Source organism: Oncorhynchus mykiss, chromosome 13 (genome assembly GCF_013265735.2).
Source record: "Oncorhynchus mykiss isolate Arlee chromosome 13, USDA_OmykA_1.1, whole genome shotgun sequence".
Lineage (NCBI taxonomy): Eukaryota > Metazoa > Chordata > Actinopteri > Salmoniformes > Salmonidae > Oncorhynchus > Oncorhynchus mykiss.
Genome location: NC_048577.1, coordinates 72,368,747 through 72,391,246, shown reverse-complemented (window position 1 = coordinate 72,391,246; position 22,500 = coordinate 72,368,747). Strand labels below are relative to the sequence as shown.

At 43.3% G+C, this 22,500-nt stretch overlaps 1 protein-coding gene across 1 annotated transcript in view; it reads right to left on the bottom strand.

The window, feature by feature from the left end:
• The window catches only part of LOC118938379 (RNA binding protein fox-1 homolog 1), a 391,360-nt gene that overhangs the window by 290,040 nt on the left and 78,820 nt on the right, over positions 1–22,500 (bottom strand). Inside the window, exon 2 of the mRNA XM_036942118.1 lies at positions 6,733–6,774. Within this exon, the coding sequence (XP_036798013.1) occupies positions 6,733–6,759 (27 nt within the window). The 5' untranslated portion in view covers positions 6,760–6,774. The remainder of the gene's footprint in view (positions 1–6,732; positions 6,775–22,500) is intronic.

Here is a 22,500-nt window from a genome sequence, read left to right as displayed (position 1 = left end):
AGCTATGTGTTGAAAACCTATGTGTTTACGTGTTCAGCATATGAGTGTTGAATTATGTCTCATTTCACCCCAGGACAGAAACAGCGCTGATTCCTCCTAACTGGGCTAATAACTGAAACTGAGAGGTAGAGGAAGGAGAGGAAGGAGAGGAAGGAGAGGAAGGAGAGGAAGGAGTGAGGGAAATTGATTCTAAACATCCATAGATACCTCTGGCCTGCCACAGATACACAACAACAGTAGAAAATACCTCTGGCCTGCCACAGATACATACAACAACAGTAGAAAATACCTCTGGCCTGCCACAGATACACACAACAACAGTAGAAAATACCTCTGGCCTGCCACAGATACATACAACAACAGTAGAAAATACCTCTGGCCTGTCACAGATACATACAACAACAGTAGAAAATACCGCTGGCCTGTCACAGATACATACAACAGTAGAAAATACCTCTGGCCTGCCACAGATGCATACAACAACAGTAGAAAATACCTCTGGCCTGCCACAGATACATACAACAACAGTAGAAAATACCTCTGGCCTGCCACAGATACACACAACAACAGTAGAAAATACCTCTGGCCTGTCACAGATACACACAACAACAGTAGAAAATACCTCTGGCCTGCCACAGATACACACAACAACAGTATAAAATACCTCTGGCCTGCCACAGATACATACAACAGTAGAAAATACCTCTGGCCTGTCACAGATACATAAAACAACAGTAGAAATACCTCTGGCCTGCCACAGATACATACAACAACAGTAGAAAATACCTCTGGCCTGCCACAGATACATAAAACAACAGTAGAAATACCTCTGGCCTGCCACAGATACATACAACAACAGTAGAAATACCTCTGGCCTGCCACAGATACATACAACAACAGTAGAATTAAACAAAACATCCAATTTGGGATAATAATCAAGGTTATGCTAATTTTCCGATCCAGTTGTAAATAGTGTTTATTATTTAGGATAATTAGAATCAAATGAAGTAGGCTGGAGGGGGCCGGAGGGAGGAGGGGGCTGGCAGGAAGCGGGGGAGGGAGGAGGGAAGAGGGGGCCGGAGGGGGGGAGGGGGCTGAAGGAGGGAAGAGGGGGCCGGAGGGGGGGAGGGGGCTGAAGGAGGGAAGAGGCCGGAGGGAGGAGGCTGCTGGCAGGAAGAGGGGGCCGGAGGGAGGAGGCTGCTGGCAGGAAGAGGGGGAGGGAGGAGGGAAGAGGGGGGGGGGGAGGGGGGGAGGGGGCTGAAGGAGGGAAGAGGGGGCCGGAGGGGGGGAGGGGGCTGAAGGAGGGAAGAGGCCGGAAGGAGGAGGCTGCTGGCAGGAAGAGGGGGATGGAGGAGGCAGGAGGGAGGAGGGAGGAGGGAAGAGGCCGGAGGGAGGAGGCTGCTGGCAGGAAGAGGGGGATGGAGGAGGCAGGAGGGAGGAGGGAGGAGGGAGGAGGGTGAGCGAGGAGGCAGGAGGGGGCCAGAGGGGGGAGGGGGCCAGGACTGGTGACTGATGACACAGCGTGAATAGCAACATCAGAACATTCATCATAGCAGCCATTGTAGACTTAAAGTCCCTCAACAAACCCAGGGTGAATTACAGTCGTGTAGCAGAATGCACAATGGTCTGCCTGACTGGCAACGCGTGCTACACACAAATCTGTCCCCCTCACACTGCACGCGTCCATCACAAAGCAGTTCCCCCAGACAGAAATAATGTCCAGATTTCCAGATACCTGGACTAAAACAAGCCCTGGAAACTTATCCAGTGAGGAGTTCTGCTGATAACCAACAGTCAAGTACATATCAATGGGGAGTAAAACAGGGTTTCAGGTGCCTCACGGTGCCTCCTTCAGGGTTGGAGAAGTATAAAACACCAAGGTTTCAGCACACAGTGCCTCCTTCAGGGTTTCAGAACACGGTGCCTCCTTCAGGGTTGAAGAACACGGTGCCTCCTTCAGGGTTGAAGAAGTATAAAACACCAAGGTTTCAGCACACGGTGCCTCCTTCAGGGTTTCAGAACACGGTGCCTCCTTCAGGGTTGAAGAACACGGTGCCTCCTTCAGGGTTGAAGAACACGGTGCCTCCTTCAGGGTTGAAGAAGTATAAAACACCAAGGTTTCAGCACACGGTGCCTCCTTCAGGGTTGAAGAACACGGTGCCTCCTTCAGGGTTGAAGAAGTATAAAACACCAAGGTTTCAGAACACGGTGCCTCCTTCAGGGTTGAAGAACACGGTGCCTCCTTCAGGGTTGAAGAAGTATAAAACACCAAGGTTTCAGAACACGGTGCCTCCTTCAGGGTTGAAGAACACGGTGCCTCCTTCAGGGTTGAAGAAGTATAAAACACCAAGGTTTCAGAACACGGTGCCTCCTTCAGGGTTAAAGAACACGGTGCCTCCTTCAGGGTTGAAGAAGTATAAAACACCAAGGTTTCAGCACACGGTGCCTCCTTCAGGGTTGAAGAACACGGTGCCTCCTTCAGGGTTAAAGAACACGGGGCCTCATTCAGGGTTGAAGAAGTATAAAACACCAAGGTTTCAGCGCACGGTGCCTCCTTCAGGGTTAAAGAACACGGTGCCTCCTGCAGGGTTGAAGAAGTATAAAACACCAAGGTTTCAGCACACGGTGCCTCCTTCAGGGTTAAAGAACACGGTGCCTCCTGCAGGGTTGAAGAAGTATAAAACACCAAGGTTTCAGCACACGGTGCCTCCTTCAGGGTTAAAGAACACGGTGCCTCCTGCAGGGTTGAAGAAGTATAAAACACCAAGGTTTCAGAACACGGTGCCTCCTTCAGGGTTGAAGAAGTATTCTGAGTGTGCATCAACTCATGCTTTCACTAGACTATTAGAAACTGCTTGTAAACTGTTATTACGTTGTGACACATACAGGAGAATGATTTAGAAAATGTTTAATCATGCTTATATTTTTTGGAAGCATATATATATAGATGGTATTGAACTGTTCATCAGACAATGAAATAACATATCTTTCATGCAGAAACACCCAACCCATCAATTAGGGCATGAGAGAGAGAATAGGTGTCATTGGGGGGAACCAGATAACATACAGTGCCTTGCGAAAGTATTCGGCCCCCTTGAACTTTGCGACCTTTTGCCACATTTCAGGCTTCAAACATAAAGATATAAAACTGTATTTTTTTGTGAAGAATCAACAACAAGTGGGACACAATCATGAAGTGGAATGACATTTATTGGATATTTCAAACTTTTTTAACAAATCAAAAACTGAAAAATTGGGCGTGCAAAATTATTCAGCCCCTTTACTTTCAGTGCAGCAAACTCTCTCCAGAAGTTCAGTGATGATCTCTGAATGATCCAATGTTGACCTAAATGACTAATGATGATAAATACAATCCACCTGTGTGTAATCAAGTCTCCGTATAAATGCACCTGCACTGTGATAGTCTCAGAGGTCCGTTAAAAGCGCAGAGAGCATCATGAAGAACAAGGAACACACCAGGCAGGTCCGAGATACTGTTGTGAAGAAGTTTAAAGCCGGATTTGGATACAAAAAGATTTCCCAAGCTTTAAACATCCCAAGGAGCACTGTGCAAGCGATAATATTGAAATGGAAGGAGTATCAGACCACTGCAAATCTACCAAGACCTGGCCGTCCCTCTAAACTTTCAGCTCATACAAAGAGAAGACTGATCAGAGATGCAGCCAAGAGGCCCATGATCACTCTGGATGAACTGCAGAGATCTACAGCTGAGGTGGGAGACTCTGTCCATAGGACAACAATCAGTCGTATATTGCACAAATCTGGCCTTTATGGAAGAGTGGCAAGAAGAAAGCCATTTCTTAAAGATATCCATAAAAAGTGTTGGTTAAAGTTTGCCACAAGCCACCTGGGAGACACACCAAACGTGGAAGAAGGTGCTCTGGTCAGATGAAACCAAAATTGAACTTTTTGGCAACAATGCAAAACGTTATGTTTGGCGTAGAAGCAACACACCATCCCCACTGTCAAACATGGTGGTGGCAGCATCATGGTTTGGGCCTGCTTTTCTTCAGCAAGGACAGGGAAGATGGTTAAAATTGATGGGAAGATGGATGGAGCCAAATACAGGACCATTCTGGAAGAAAACCTGACGGAGTCTGCAAAAGACCTGAGACTGGGACGGAGATTTGTCTTCCAACAAGACAATGATCCAAAACGTAAAGCAAAATCTACAATGGAATGGTTCAAAAATAAACATATCCAGGTGTTAGAATGGCCAAGTCAAAGTCCAGACCTGAATCCAATCGAGAATCTGTGGAAAGAACTGAAAACTGCTGTTCACAAATGCTCTCCATCCATCCTCACTGAGCTCGAGCTGTTTTCCAATAAATGTCGTTCCACTTCATGATTGTGTCCCACTTGTTGTTGATTCTTCACAAAAAAATACAGTTTTATATCTTTATGTTTGAAGCCTGAAATGTGGCAAAAAGTCGCAAAGTTCAAGGGGGCCGAATACTTTCGCAAGGCACTGTACATGAGACCTCCTCACAGAGATCCTACCAGAACCCAGAACTCCTCACAGCGATCCTACCAGAACTCCTCACAGCGATCCTACTAGAACCCAGACCTCTCCATAGAGATCCTACCAGAACTAAGACCTCCTCACAGAGATCCTACCAGAACCAAGACCTCCTCACAGAGATCCTACCAGAACCAAGACCTTGTCACAGAGATCCTACCAGAACCAAGACCTACTCACAGAGATCTTACCAGAACTAAGACCTCCTCACAGAGATCCTACAAGAACCCAGACGTCCTCACAGAGATCCTACCAGAACCCAGATGTCCACACAGAGATCCTACCAGAACCAATACCTGCCCAAAGAGATCCTACCAGAACCAAGACCTCCCCTCGGAGATCCTACCAGAACCAAGACCTCTCCACAGAGATCCTACGAGAAACAAAATCTTCTCACAGAGATCCTACCAGAACAAAGACCTCCTCACAGAGATCCTACCAGAACTAAAACCTCCTCACAGAGATCCTACCAGAACCCAGACCTCCTCACAGAGATCCTACCAGAACCAAGGCCGATCCACAGAGATCCTACCAGAACCAAGGCCTTCTCACAGATATCCTACCAGAACTAAGACCTCCTAAAAGAGATCCTACCAGAACTAAAACCTCCTCACAGAGATCCTACCAGAACCCAGACCTCCTCACAGAGATCCTACCAGAACCAAGACCTATCCACAGAGATCCTACCAGAACCAAGACCTCACCTCAGAGATCTTACCAGAACCCAAAGATCCTAACAGAACCCAGACCTCCCCACAGAGATCCTACCAGAACCAAGACCTCCCCACAGAGATCCTACCAGAAGCCAACCCAGACTTCCCCACAGAGATCCTACCAGAACCCAGACCTCCCCACAGAGATCCTACCAGAACCCATACAAGACCTACCCACAGAGATCCTACCAGAACCCAGACCTCCCCACAGAGATCCTACCAGAACCCATACAATACCTCCACACAGAGATTCTACCAGAACCTATACAAGACCTACCCACAGAGATTCTACAAGATCCCATAAAGCAGGGAGGAGCCACATTTTGGGGCTGAGAGCAACAACACATTCAGCTTCTTGAGCTTTTCTTCTTCTCTTCTACCTCCATTACAGAGTACAGTTCCTGACAGGCTCCTGAAGGCCTCCATTACAGAGTACAGTTCCTGACAGGCTCCTGAAGGCCTCCATTACAGAGTACAGTTCCTGACAGGCTCCTGAAGGTCTCCACCACAGAGTACAGTTCCTGACATGCTCCTGGAGGTCTCCACTACAGAGTACAGTTCTTGACAGACTCCTGGTGGTCTACACTACAGAGTACAGTTCCTGACAGACTCCTGGAGGTCTCCACTACAGAGTACAGTTTCTGACAGACTCCTGGAGGTCTCCACTACAGAGTACAGTTCCTGACAGACTCCTGGAGGTCTCCACAACAGAGTACAGTTCCTGACAGGCTCCTGGAGGTCTCCACTACAGAGTACAGTTCCTGACAGACTCCTGGAGGTCTCCACTACAGAGTACAGTTCCTGACAGGCTCCTGAAGGTCTCCACTACAGAGTACAGTTCCTGACAGACTCCTGGAGGTCTCCACTACAGAGTACAGTTCCTGACAGACTCCTGGAGGTCTCCACTACAGAGTACAGTTCCTGACAGATGATTATTTTATGAATAGTTATTGAATCTATTCATATCTATTTATATATAGTTATATAATCTATATATATAGTCATATAATCTACATATATATAGTAATATAATCTATTTATATATAGTAATATAATCTATTTATGTATAGTCATATAATCTACTTATATATAGTCATATAATACAGACCTACTGAACAGACCTACTGAACAGACCTACTGAACAGACCTACAGAACAGACCTACTGAACCGACCTACTGAACAGACCTACTGAACAGACCTACTGAACTGACCTACTGAACCGACCTACTGAACAGACCTACTGAACAGACCTACAGAACAGACCTACAGAACAGACCTACTGAACAGACCTACTGAACTGACCTACTGAACCGACCTACTGAACAGACCTACTGAACAGACCTACAGAACAGACCTACTGAACAGACCTTTAGAACCGATGTAGGAAAAGGGTACCTTTCGGACAGACAAGCTAGACACACACACACAAACACACACAAAACACACACAAGTACGTACACACAGCGAGTGGAACTGACCCTCAGTTGCGTCCTCTCACAGCTCATGGGTTGGCCTGGAATCTGAAAGAAAAGAACAAACAACTTTCATGGGGGGCGATCTCGGACTGGAACATTCCTTTCATGGGGGGGGGGGATCTCGGACTGGAACATTCCTTTCATGGGGGGGGGGGGGGGGGGGGATCTCGGACTGGAACATTCCTTTCATGGGGGGGGGGGATCTCGGACTGGAACATTCCTTTCATGGGGGGGGGGGGATCTCGGACTGGAACATTCCTTTAATGGGGGGGGGGGGGATCTCGGACTGGAACATTCCTTTCATGGGGGGGGGGGGATCTCGGACTGGAACATTCCTTTCATGGGGGGGGGGGGGGGGGGGATCTCGGACTGGAACATTCCTTTCATGGGGGGGGGGATCTCGGACTGGAACATTCCTTTCATGGGGGGGGGATCTCGGACTGGAACATTCCTTTCATGGGGGGGGATCACAGACCACATAGAATAGATGATATTGTAGTTTAATAATATCTACAGCCCAGAGATACTGAGGAGCACAGTGATGATCTCAACTACATTACTGTAATGTAAAGGAACATTCTCAACTACATTACTGTAATGTAAAGGAACATTCTCAACTACATTACTGTAATGTAAAGGAACATTCTGAACCACATTACTGTAATGTAAAGGAACATTCTCAACTAGATTACTGTAATGTAAAGGAGCATTCTCAACTACATGACTGTAATGTAAAGGAGCATTCTCAACTACATTACTGTAATGTAAAGGAGGATTCTCAACTACATTACTGTAATGTAAAGGAACATTCTCAACTACATTACTGTAATGTAAAGGAACATTCTGAACCACATTACTGTAATGTAAAGGAACATTCTCAACTAGATTACTGTAATGTAAAGGAGCATTCTCAACTACATGACTGTAATGTAAAGGAGCATTCTCAACTACATTACTGTAATGTAAAGGAGGATTCTCAACCACATTACTGTAATGTAAAGGAACATTCTCAACTACATTACTGTAATGTAAAGGGGCATTCTCAACTACATTACTGTAATGTAAAGGAACATTCTCAACTACATTACTGTAATGTAAAGGAGCATTCTCAACTTCATTACTGTAATGTAGAGGAGCATCATGGGAGCATTAGTAAAACCATTGGTAATTACAGTATGTCACAGTTTTGACCAGAGACACACAGTTCAGACAAGAAGGATGCATTGATGCTTGAAAACACCTATCCCAACACATACCCAGCCGACACACACACACACACACACACACACACACACACACACACACACACACACACACACACACACACCGAGGATGTATTGATATCCTCTCAGTAATACGGTGGAGGTGGTCGTATGTGAAGCGTCTCAATACTCACAACACTCTCTCTACAGTTTAATGTCACTGAGAGACAGATCCTCACTACACTCACAACACTCTCTCTACAGTTTAATGTCACTGAGAGACAGATCCTCACTACACTCACAACACTCTCTCTACAGTTTAAAGTCACTGAGAGACAGATCCTCACTACACTCACAGCAATCTCTCTACAGTTTGTCACTGAGAGACAGATCCTCACTACACTCACAACACTCTCTCTACAGTTTAATGTCACTGAGAGACAGATCCTCACTACACTCACAACACTCTCTCTACAGTTTAAAGTCACTGAGAGACAGATCCTCACTACACTCACAGCAATCTCTCTACAGTTTGTCACTGAGAGACAGATCCTCACTACTCTCACAACACTCTCTCTACAGTTTAATGTCACTGAGAGACAGATCCTCACTAAACTCACAACAATCTCTCTACCGTTTAATGTCACTGAGAGACAGATCCTCAATGCCATTGGGCTCACTACACTCACAACACTCTCTCTACAGTTTAATGTCACTGAGAGACAGATCCTCACTACACTCACAACAATCTCTCTACAGTTTAAAGTCACTGAGAGACAGATCCTCACTACACTCACAACACTCTCTCTACAGTTTAATGTCACTGAGAGACAGATCCTCACTACACTCACAACAATCTCTCTACAGTTTAATGTCACTGAGAGACAGATCCTCACTACACTCACAACAATCTCTCTACAGTTTAATGTCACTGAGAGACAGATCCTCACTACACTCACAACAATCTCTCTACAGTTTAAAGTCACTGAGAGACAGATCCTCACTACACTCACAACAATCTCTCTACAGTTCAATGTCACTGAGAGACAGATCCTCACTACACTCACAACAATCTCTCTACAGTTTAATGTCACTGAGAGACAGATCCTCACTACACTCACAGCAATCTCTCTACAGTTTAATGTCACTGAGAGACAGATCCTCACTACACTCACAACAATCTCTCTACAGTTTAAAGTCACTGAGAGACAGATCCTCACTACACTCACAACACTCTCTCTACAGTTTAATGTCACTGAGAGACAGATCCTCACTACACTCACAACAATCTCTCTACAGTTTAACGTCACTGAGAGACAGATCCTCACTACACTCACAACAATCTCTCTACAGTTTAATGTCACTGAGAGACAGATCCTTACTACACTCACAACAATCTCTCTACAGTTTAAAGTCACTGAGAGACAGATCCTCACTACACACAAGACTCTCTCTACAGTTTAATGTCACTGAGAGACAGATCCTTACTACACTCACAACACTCTCTCTACAGTTTAAAGTCACTGAGAGACAGATCCTCACTACACTCACAACACTCTCTCTACAGTTTAATGTCACTGAGAGACAGATCCTCACTACACTCACAACACTCTCTCTACAGTTTAATGTCACTGAGAGACAGATCCTCACTACACTCACAGCAATCTCTCTACAGTTTAATGTCACTGAGAGACAGATCCTCACTACACTCACAACAATCTCTCTACAGTTTAATGTCACTGAGAGACAGATCCTCAATGCCATTGGGCTCACTACACTCACAACACTCTCTCTACAGTTTAATGTCACTGAGAGACAGATCCTCACTACACTCACAACAATATCTCTACAGTTTAATGTCACTGAGAGACAGATCCTCACTACACTCACAACACTCTCTCTACAGTTTAATGTCACTGAGAGACAGATCCTCACTACACTCACAACAATCTCTCTACAGTTTAACGTCACTGAGAGACAGATCCTCACTACACTCACAACAATCTCTCTACAGGTTAATGTCACTGAGAGACAGATCCTCAATGCCATTGGGCTCACTACACTCACAACAATCTCTCTACAGTTTAATGTCACTGAGAGACAGATCCTCACTACACTCACAACAATCTCTCTACAGGTTAATGTCACTGAGAGACAGATCCTCAACGCCATTGGGCTCACTACACTCACAACACTCTCTCTACAGTTTAATGTCACTGAGAGACAGATCCTCACTACACTCACAACACTCTCTCTACAGTTTAAAGTCACTGAGAGACAGATCCTCACTACACTCACAACACTCTCTCTACAGTTTAAAGTCACTGAGAGACAGATCCTCACAACACTCTCTCTACAGTTTAAAGTCACTGAGAGACAGATCCTCACTACACTCACAACAATCTCTCTACAGTTTAAAGTCACTGAGAGACAGATCCTCACTACACTCACAACAATCTCTCTACAGTTTAATGTCACTGAGAGACAGATCCTCAATGCCATTGGGCTCACTACACTCACAACACTCTCTCTACAGTTTAATGTCACTGAGAGACAGATCCTCAATACACTCACAACAATCTCTCTACAGTTTAAAGTCACTGAGAGACAGATCCTCACTACACTCACAACAATCTCTCTACAGTTTAATGTCACTGAGAGACAGATCCTCAATGCCATTGGGCTCACTACACTCACAACACTCTCTCTACAGTTTAATGTCACTGAGAGACAGATCCTCAATACACTCACAACAATCTCTCTACAGTTTAATGTCACTGAGAGACAGATCCTCAATGCCATTGGGCTCACTACACTCACAACACTCTCTGCAGTTTAATGTCACTGAGATACAGATCCTCACTACACTCACAACACTCTCTCTACAGTTTAAAGTCACTGAGAGACAGATCCTCACTACACTCTCTCTACAATTTAATGTCACTGAGAGACAGATCCTCAATGCCATTGGGCTCACTACACTCACAACACTCTCTCTACAGTTTCATGTCACTGAGAGACAGATCCTTACTACACTCACAACAATCTATCTACAGTTTAAAGTCACTGAGAGACAGATCCTCACTACACTCACAACACTCTCTCTACAGTTTAATGTCACTGAGAGACAGATCCTCACTACACTCACAACAATCTCTCTACAGTTTAATGTCACTGAGAGACAGATCCTCACTACACTCACAACACTCTCTCTACAGTTTAATGTCACAGAGACAGATCCTCACTACACTCACAACAATCTCTCTACAGTTTAATGTCACTTAGAGACAGATCCTCAACACCATTGGGCTCACTACACTCACAACACTCTCTCTACAGTTTAATGTCACTGAGAGACAGATCCTCACTACACTCACAACACTCTCTCTACAGTTTAAAGTCACTGAGAGACAGATCCTCACTACACTCACAACACTCTCTCTACAGTTTAATGTCACTGAGAGACAGATCCTCACTACACTCACAGCAATCTCTCTACAGTTTGTCACTGAGAGACAGATCCTCACTACACTCACAACAATCTCTCTACAGTTTAATGTCACTGAGAGACAGATCCTCAATGCCATTGGGCTCACTACACTCACAACACTCTCTCTACAGTTTAATGTCACTTAGAGACAGATCCTCAACGCCATTGGGCTCACTACACTCACAACACTCTCTCTACAGGTTAATGTCACTGAGAGACAGATCCTCAACGCCATTGGTCTCACTACACTCACAACCATCTCTGCTTCCCAAATAGCACGCTATTACCTTTAAAGTGGCTTCTGACCTCGGCCCATACGCCTCTGGTAAAGAGTAGCACACTATTTATGGAATACAGGGTGCCGTTTGGGCTCAGAACACTCAACGTTTTGGCTTTGTTGTTCTTCCTCCTCTCTTCTGTTCTCATACGGACTACTTCTAGCCATTAGTGAGGGAGCGGGTCTTCTCTGTCCATTAGTGAGGGTGTGTGTCTTCTCTGTCCGTTAGTGAGGGTGTTTTCTCTATCCGTTAGTGAGGGTGTTGTCTTCTCTGTCCGTTAGTGAGGGTGTGTCTTCTCTGTACATTAGTGAGGGTGTGTGTCTTCTCTGTCCGTTAGTGAGGGTGTGTCTTCTCTGTCCGTTAGTGAGGGTGTGTGTTATCTCTGTCCGTTAGCGAGGGTGTGTGTTATCTCTATCCGCTAGTGAGGGAGTGAATTATCTCTATCCGCTAGTGAGGGTGTGCGTTATCTCAATCTGCTAGTGAGGGTGTGCGTTATCTCTATCTGCTAGTGAGGGTGTGAGTTATCTCTATCTGCTAGTGAGGGTGTGAGTTATCTCTATCTGTTAGTGAGGGTGTGAGTTATCTCTATCTGCTAGTGAGGGTGTGAGTTATCTCTATCCTCTAGTGAGGGTGTGAGTTATCTCTATCTGCTAGTGAGGGTGTGAGTTATCTCTATCCTCTAGTGAGGGTGTGAGTCTTCTCAGACTGCTAGTGAGGGTGTGAGTTATCTCTATCTGTTAGTGAGGGTGTGAGTTATCTCTATCTGCTAGTGAGGGTGTGAGTTATCTCTATCTGCTAGTGAGGGTGTGAGTTATCTCTATCCTCTAGTGAGGGTGTGAGTTCTCTCTATCCTCTAGTGAGGGTGTGAGTTATCTCTATCTGATAGTAAGGGTGTGTGTTATCTCTATCTGTTAGTGAGGGTGTGAGTCTTCTCAGACTGTTAGTGAGGGTGTGAGTCTTCTCAGACTGTTAGTGAGGGTGTGAGTCTTCTCAGACTGTTAGTGAGGGTGTGAGTCTTCTCAGACTGTTAGTGAGGGTGTGAGTCTTCTCAGACTGTTAGTGAGGGTGTGAGTCTTCTCAGACTGTTAGTGAGGGTGTGAGTCTTCTCAGACTGTTAGTGAGGGTGTGAGTCTTCTCTATCTGTTAGTGAGGGTGTGAGTCTTCTCAGACTGTTCGTTGTTGTAGTGAGCAGTGGAATATCATTTCCATCTCCTCACCTCGTAAAAAAACACATTACAGAGCAGTGAGACGATTATGAACTGCGTGACGAGGAGGAGAAAGAGGACAACAGGAAGAGATGAGAGAGGAGGGGGAAAGGAATTGGGATTGATATGATGTTGATGCTTTTCACCACCGAGCTCCTGGAGGAGACTATGTTTAGCATGACATTAAACATAAGCAATTCCTCTAACACTTAACCTGACACACACACACACACACACACACACACACACACAGATTGATACACAGGCAAAACATAGTTTTTTTTATGTCAATTCCCAAAAGCATTATCTAAAGAAAGAACCCTCCCTCCAATAACTCCAACACACAGTCATGTTATAACTACACACAGTCATGTTATAACTACACACAGTCATGTTATAACTACACACAGTCATGTTATAACTACACACAGTCATGTTATAACTACACACAGTCATGTTATAACTACACACAGTCATGTTATAACTACACACAGTCATGTTATAACTACACACAGTCATGTTATAACTACACACAGTCATGTTATAACTACACACAGTCATGTTATAACTACACAACAGTCATGTTATAACTACACACAGTCATGTTATAACTACACACAGTCATGTTATAACTACACACAGTCATGTTATAACTACACACAGTCATGTTATAACTACACACAGTCATGTTATAACTACACACAGTCATGTTATAACTACACACAGTCATGTTATAACTACACACAGTCATGTTATAACTACACAACAGTCATGTTATAACTACACACAGTCATGTTATAACTACACACAGTCATGTTATAACTACACACAGTCATGTTATAACTACACACAGTCATGTTATAACTAACTACACACAGTCATGTTATAACTAACTACACACAGTCATGTTATAACTACACACAGTCATGTTATAACTACACACAGTCATGTTATAACTAACTACACACAGTCATGTTATAACTACACACAGTCATGTTATAACTACACACAGTCATGTTATAACTACACACAGTCATGTTATAACTACACACAGTCATGTTATAACTACACACATGTTATAACTACACACAGTCATGTTATAACTACACACAGTCATGTTATAACTACACACAGTCATGTTATAACTACACACAGTCATGTTATAACTACACACAGTCATGTTATAACTACACACAGTCATGTTATAACTACACAACACACAGTCATGTTATAACTACACAACACACAGTCATGTTATAACTACACAACACACAGTCATGTTATAACTACACACAGTCATGTTATAACTACCCACAGTCATGTTATAACTACACACAGTCATGTTATAACTACACACAGTCATGTTATAACTACACAACACACAGTCATGTTATAACTACACACAGTCATGTTATAACTACACAACACACAGTCATGTTATAACTACACACAGTCATGTTATAACTACACACAGTCATGTTATAACTACACACAGTCATGTTATAACTACACACAGTCATGTTATAACTACACACAGTCATGTTATAACTACACACAGTCATGTTATAACTACACACAGTCATGTTATAACTACACACAGTCATGTTATAACTACACACAGTCATGTTATAACTACACACAGTCATGTTATAACTACACACAGTCATGTTATAACTACACAACACACAGTCATGTTATAACTACACACAGTCATGTTATAACTACACAACACACAGTCATGTTATAACTACACACAGTCATGTTATAACTACACAACACACAGTCATGTTATAACTACACAACACACAGTCATGTTATAACTACACAACACACAGTCATGTTATAACTACACACAGTCATGTTATAACTACACAACACACAGTCATGTTATAACTACACAACACACAGTCATGTTATAACTACACACAGTCATGTTATAACTACACACAGTCATGTTATAACTACACAACACACAGTCATGTTATAACTACACACAGTCATGTTATAACTACACAACACACAGTCATGTTATAACTACACAACACACAGTCATGTTATAACTACCCAACACACAGTCATGTTATAACTACACACAGTCATGTTATAACTACACACAGTCATGTTATAACTACACAACACACAGTCATGTTATAACTACACACAGTCATGTTATAACTACACAACACACAGTCATGTTATAACTACACAACACAACAGTCATGTTATAACTACACAACACACAGTCATGTTATAACTACACAACATTAATGTTATAACTACACAACACACAGTCATGTTATAACTAACTACACAACACACAGTCATGTTATAACTACACAACAAACAGCCAACTGTCATCCATAAGTCTATCACTCACGTGTGGAGCGAATACAGTGTATAATCACTGTAATCTTGAAGTGATATGACACTTGGGACTCGGTGAGGTGGAAAGAGATATCCTGTGTGAGCTTGTCCGTTGTAAAGTTATTTTGCTGTGTGTTGTGGAAGCCACTGTTTGTTGGTCTTGAGTAACAGAAAGTCCAGACACAGCAGAAACAGCCTCTATAAATGCATCCACTTACATAATGAGAGAGCAGTGATAGTGTACTAAATGGCACCCTATTCACTACATAGTGCACTACTTTTTACCATGACCCATAGGGCTCTGATCATACAAATGCACAATATAGGAACAAGTTGACATTTGGTACAACTATGTAGTGCCCCAGCACAACATGACATCCTATATGGGTTAGCCCACTAGACCCAACTCATTTGATCACATGTAGGTCACGTAGCTGAGGTGTTCTACTAACTCTAATTTCATAGATAGGTGTTCTATTAACACTCCTGACATAGATAGGTGTTCTATCAACACTCCTGACATAGATAGGTCTTCTATCAACACTCCTGACATAGATAGGTGTTCTATTAACACTCCTGACATAGATAGGTGTTCTATCAACACTCCTGACATAGATAGGTCTTCTATCAACACTCCTGACATAGATAAGTGTTATATTAACACTCCTGACATGGATAGGTGTTCGATTAACACTCCTGGCATAGTTGGTGTTCTATTAACATTCCTGACATAAATAGGTGGCCTACTAACACTCCTGACATAGATATGTGTTCTACTAACACTCCTGACATAGATAGGTGTTCTACTAACACTGCTGGCATAGTTGGTGTTCTATTAACATTCCTGACATAGATAGGTGTTCTATTAACACTCCTGACATAGATCAGTGTTCTATTAACACTGCTGGCATAGTTGGTGTTCTATTAACATTCCTGACATAGATAGGTGTTCTACTAACACTCCTGACATAGATAGGTGTTCTACTAACACTCCTGACATAGATAGGTGTTCTATTAATACTCCTTACATAGATAGGTGTTCTATTAACACTCCTGACATAGATAGGTCTTCTATTAGTACTCCTGGCATAGATAGGTGTTATATTAACCCTCCTGACATAGATAGGTGTTCTATTAATACTCCTAACATAGACAGGTGTTCTGTTAACCCTCCTGACAGATAGGTGTTCTATTAACACTCCTCACATATATATGTGTTCTATTAACACTCCTGACATAGATAGGTGTTCTATTAACACTCCTGACATAGATAGGTGTTCTATTAACACTCCTTACATAGCTGAGATGTTCTATTAACACTCCTAATATAGATAGGTGTTCTATTAACACTCCTGACATAGATAGGTGTTCTGTTAACCCTCCTGACAGATAGGTGTTCTATTAACACTCCTCACATATATATGTGTTCTATTAACACTCCTGACATAGATAGGTGTTCTATTAACACTCCTTACATAGCTGAGATGTTCTATTAACACTCCTGACATAGATAGGTGTTCTATTAACACTCCTGACATAGATAGGTGTTCTATTAACACTCCTGACATAGATAGGTGTTCTATTAACACTCCTGACATAGATAGGTGTTCTATTAACACTCCTGACATGGATAGGTGTTCTATTAACACTCCTGACATCGATAGGTGTTCTATTAACACTCCTGACATAGACATGTGTTCTATTAACACTCCTGACATGGATAGGTGTTCTATTAACACTTCTGCATGCTTTATAATACAGGCCAGTTGATGCTACATTTAGTACATTTAGTATATCACATTGAACACACAGTCACAGCATCATTCTCTACTACAATGCTTCAAGATTCAACACACCACCAGGATCACAGAAACAACTAGCTGATACAGTTCATCTATGAAACCCATCGAGGTGAGGAAAGAGATGGGAAAGAGGGAAGAGGGAAGAGGGGGAGAGATGGAGGGGAGGGAGGTGGGGGAGAGAAAGAGCTGACCAAGCAGGAATTCCCACAGCCTCCAGCAGTGTTGTTAGATATGCACCATCATTACAGAGAGAGAACGAGAGAGAGAGAGGAGGATGTATAGAGAGAAAATAGAGAGGGATATACTGTAGAGAAATTAATGAAGAGGGGAAGAGAGAGAGAGGAGGCAGGGGGGAGAGAGAGGGATATACTGTAGTGAAATTAATGAAGAGGGTTAGAGAGAGAGAGAGGAGGCGGGGGGGAGAGAAAGAGCGAGGGAAGGGGGAGAGAGAGAGGGGAGGCAGGGGGGAGAGAAAGAGCAAGGGAAGGGGGAGAGAGAAAGGGGAGGCAGGGGGGAGAGAAAGAGCGAGGGAAGGGGGAGAGAGAGAGGGGAGGCAGGGGGGAGAGAAAGAGCGAGGGAAGGGGGAAAGAGAGCGAGAGTAAAGAAGGTAGCCTGTTAAAGTCTTCCATTCAACATTAGAAAACCTCAGCAGATTTGGAGCAAAGATTTTATAGAGCTACTGCAACACAATCTACAACACACACACACACACACACACACACACACACACACACACACACACACACACACACACACACGAAGACACAGATAAGGTTACCGCTCTTATCCACTGAATTGAAAAGAGAAACAATAACTTGGTGGCATTTTCACAACTTCACCCTAAATGCCACAACACCGCTGTTCCATTAAATACAGCATCAATCTACTAACTACAGCATCAATCTACTAACTACAGCATCAATCTACTAACTACAGCATCAATCTACTAACTACAGCATCAATCTACTAACTACAGCATCAATCTACTAACTACAGCATCAATCTACTAACTACAGCATCAATCTACTAACTACAGCATCAATCTACTAACTACAGCATCAATCTACTAACTACAGCATCAATCTACTAACTACAGCATCAATCTACTAACTACAGCATCAATCTACTAACTACAGCATCAATCTACTAACTACAACATCAATCTACTAACTACAGCATCAATCTACTAACTACAGCATCAATCTACTAACTACAGCATCAATCTACTAACTACAGCATCAATCTACTAACTACAGCATCAATCTACTAACTACAGCATCAATCTACTAACTACAACATCAATCTACTAACTACAGCATCAATCTACTAACTACAGCATCAATCTACTAACTACAGCATCAATCTACTAACTACAGCATCAATCTACTAACTACAGCATCAATCTACTAACTACAGCATCAATCTACTAACTACAGCATCAATCTACTAACTACAGCATCAATCTACTAACTACAGCATCCATCTACTAACTACAGCATCAATCTACTAACTACAGCATCAATCTACTAACTACAGCATCAATATAATAACTACAGCATCAATCTACTAACTACAGCATCAATCTACTAACTACAGCATCAATCTACTTACTCCCTCTCTCCCTATCCCCTCTCCTCCTTCTCTCCCTCCCTATCCCCTCTTCCTCCCTCCCTCCCTCCCTATCCCCTCTTCCTCCCTATCCCCTCTTCCTCCCTCCCTCCCTATCACCTCTTCCTCCTTCCCTCCCTCCCTATCCCCCCTCCCTCCCTATCCCCTCTCCCTCCCTATCCCCTCCCTCCCTCCCTCCCCTCCCTCCCTCCCTCCCTCCCTCCCTCCCTCCCTACCTATCCCCTCTCCTCTCCTCATTCCCTCCCTCCCTCCCTATCCCCTCTCCTCATTCCCTCCCTCCCTATCCCCTCTCCTCATTCCCTCCCTCTCTATCCCCTCTCCTCATTCCCTCCCTCCCTCCCCACCAGAAGAGAAGGGAATAGACAGTATGCTTTATAGTGGCAGGTAGAGCAGAGAAATACCAATAGAGAATACGTCAGCCTGCCGATGATTGGATTACCCCTCTGTGATGTCATTACAGCTGAACATTCACTCCAATCACTGAATTCATTTTTCAATGAATTTCACCACTAATGCAAGAGGTCTGACTGGAGAAGCTCCTTATGAGGATGGCATACAGTCAATATATCCCACCCTCGCACTGTGTGTGTGTGTGTGTGTGTGTGTGTGTGTGTGTGGTTTATAGCAGGGAGGGCAGAATAAATCAACTACTGTATATTTCTCCCTGCCTCTCCATTAGTGTAAGGAGGTACCAATCTGCAGTAACAGTAGAGGGAGGGAGAGAGAGAGAGAGACCAAGAGAGAGAGGGAGAGAACGAGAGAGAGAGAGAGAGAGAGAGAGAGAGAGAGAGAGAGAGAGAGACCGAGAGAGAGAGGGAGAGAGAGAGAGAGGCTGAGAGAGAGAGGGAGAGAACAAGAGAGAGAGATTGAGAGAGAGACCGAGAGAGAGAGGGAGAGAGAGAGAGACCGGGAGAGCGAGAGAGAGAGAGAGAGAGGGTGAAAATCTATATAGACATTCCGATAACCTATATAGACATATATAAACATTCAGATCACCTATATAAAAATTCAGATCACCTATATGTTATTGTTCCACCCTACAGACACTGATACAGTAGACCTAGTTGTTATTGTTCCACACTACATTACAGACACTGATACAGTAGACCTAGTTGTTATTGTTCCTCCCTACAGTACAGACACTGATACAGTAGACCTAGTTGTTATTGTTCCACCCTACAGTACAGACACTGGTACAGTAGACCTAGTTGTTATTGTTCCACACTACATTACAGACACTGATACAGTAGACCTAGTTGTTATTGTTCCAGCCTACAGACACTGATACAGTAGACCTAGTTGTTATTGTTCCACCCTACAGTACAGACACTGATACAGTAGACCTAGTTGTTATTGTTCCAGCCTACAGTACAGACACTGATACAGTAGACCTAGTTGTTATTGTTCCACCCTACAGACACTGATACAGTAGACCTAGTTGTTATTGTTCCACCCTACAGTACAGACACGGAAACAGTAGACCTAGTTGTTATTGTTCCACCCTACAGACACTGATACAGTAGACCTAGTTGTTATTGTTCCACCCTACAGTACAGACACTGATACAGTAGACCTAGTTGTTATTGTTCCACCCTACAGTACAGACACTGATACAGTAGACCTAGTTGTTATTGTTCCAGCCTACAGACACTGATACAGTAGACCTAGTTGTTATTGTTCCACCCTACAGTACACACACTGATACAGTAGACCTAGTTGTTATTGTTCCACCCTACAGTACAGACACTGATACAGTAGACCTAGTTGTTATTGTTCCACCCTACAGACACTGGTACAGTAGACCTAGTTGTTATTGTTCCACACTACATTACAGACACTGATACAGTAGACCTAGTTGTTATTGTTCCACCCTACAGACACTGATACAGTAGACCTAGTTGTTATTGTTCCACACTACATTACAGACACTGATACAGTAGACCTAGTTGTTATTGTTCCACACTACATTACAGACACTGATACAGTAGACCTAGTTGTTATTGTTCCACCCTACAGACACTGATACAGTAGACCTAGTTGTTATTGTTCCATCCTACAGTACAGACACGGAAACAGTAGACCTAGTTGTTATTGTTCCACACTACATTACAGACACTGATACAGTAGACCTAGTTGTTATTGTTCCACACTACATTACAGACACTGATACAGTAGACCTAGTTGTTATTGTTCCACACTACATTACAGACACTGATACAGTAGACCTAGTTGTTATTGTTCCACACTACATTACAGACACTGATACAGTAGACCTAGTTGTTATTGTTCCAGCCTACAGACACTGATACAGTAGACCTAGTTGTTATTGTTCCACACTACAGTACAGACACTGATACAGTAGACCTAGTTGTTATTGTTCCACCCTACAGACACTGATACAGTAGACCTAGTTGTTATTGTTCCACCCTACAGACACTGATACAGTAGACCTAGTTGTTATTGTTCCATCCTACAGTACAGACACGGAAACAGTATACCTAGTTGTTATTGTTCCAGCCTACAGACACTGATACAGTAGACCTAGTTGTTATTGTTCCACCCTACAGACACTGATACAGTAGACCTAGTTGTTATTGTTCCACCCTACAGACACTGATACAGTAGACCTAGTTGTTATTGTTCCACACTACATTACAGACACTGATACAGTAGACCTAGTTGTTATTGTTCCACCCTACAGACACTGATACAGTAGACCTAGTTGTTATTGTTCCACCCTACAGTACAGACACTGATACAGTAGACCTAGTTGTTATTGTTCCAGCCTACAGTACAGACACTGATACAGTAGACCTAGTTGTTATTGTTCCAGCCTACAGACACTGATACAGTAGACCTAGTTGTTATTGTTCCACCCTACAGACACTGATACAGTAGACCTAGTTGTTATTGTTCCACCCTACAGACACTGATACAGTAGACCTAGTTGTTATTGTTCCACCCTACAGACACTGATACAGTAGACCTAGTTGTTATTGTTCCATCCTACAGTACAGACACGGAAACAGTATACCTAGTTGTTATTGTTCCACCCTACAGTACAGACACTGATACAGTAGACCTAGTTGTTATTGTTCCACCCTACAGTACAGACACTGATACAGTAGACCTAGTTGTTATTGTTCCACTCTACAGACACTGATACAGTAGACCTAGTTGTTATTGTTCCACCCTACAGACACTGATACAGTAGACCTAGTTGTTATTGTTCCACCCTACAGACACTGATACAGTAGACCTAGTTGTTATTGTTCCACCCTACAGTACAGACACTGATACAGTAGACCTAGTTGTTATTGTTCCACCCTACAGACACTGATACAGTAGACCTAGTTGTTATTGTTCCACCCTACAGTACAGACACGGAAACAGTAGACCTAGTTGTTATTGTTCCACCCTACAGTACAGACACTGGTACAGTAGACCTAGTTGTTATTGTTCCAGCCTACAGACACTGATACAGTAGACCTAGTTGTTATTGTTCCACCCTACAGACACTGATACAGTAGACCTAGTTGTTATTGTTCCATCCTACAGTACAGACACTGATACAGTAGACCTAGTTGTTATTGTTCCACCCTACAGACACTGATACAGTAGACCTAGTTGTTATTGTTCCACCCTACAGTACAGACACTGGTACAGTAGACCTAGTTGTTATTGTTCCAGCCTACAGACACTGATACAGTAGACCTAGTTGTTATTGTTCCACCCTACAGTACAGACACTGATACAGTAGACCTAGTTGTTATTGTTCCACCCTACAGTACAGACACTGGT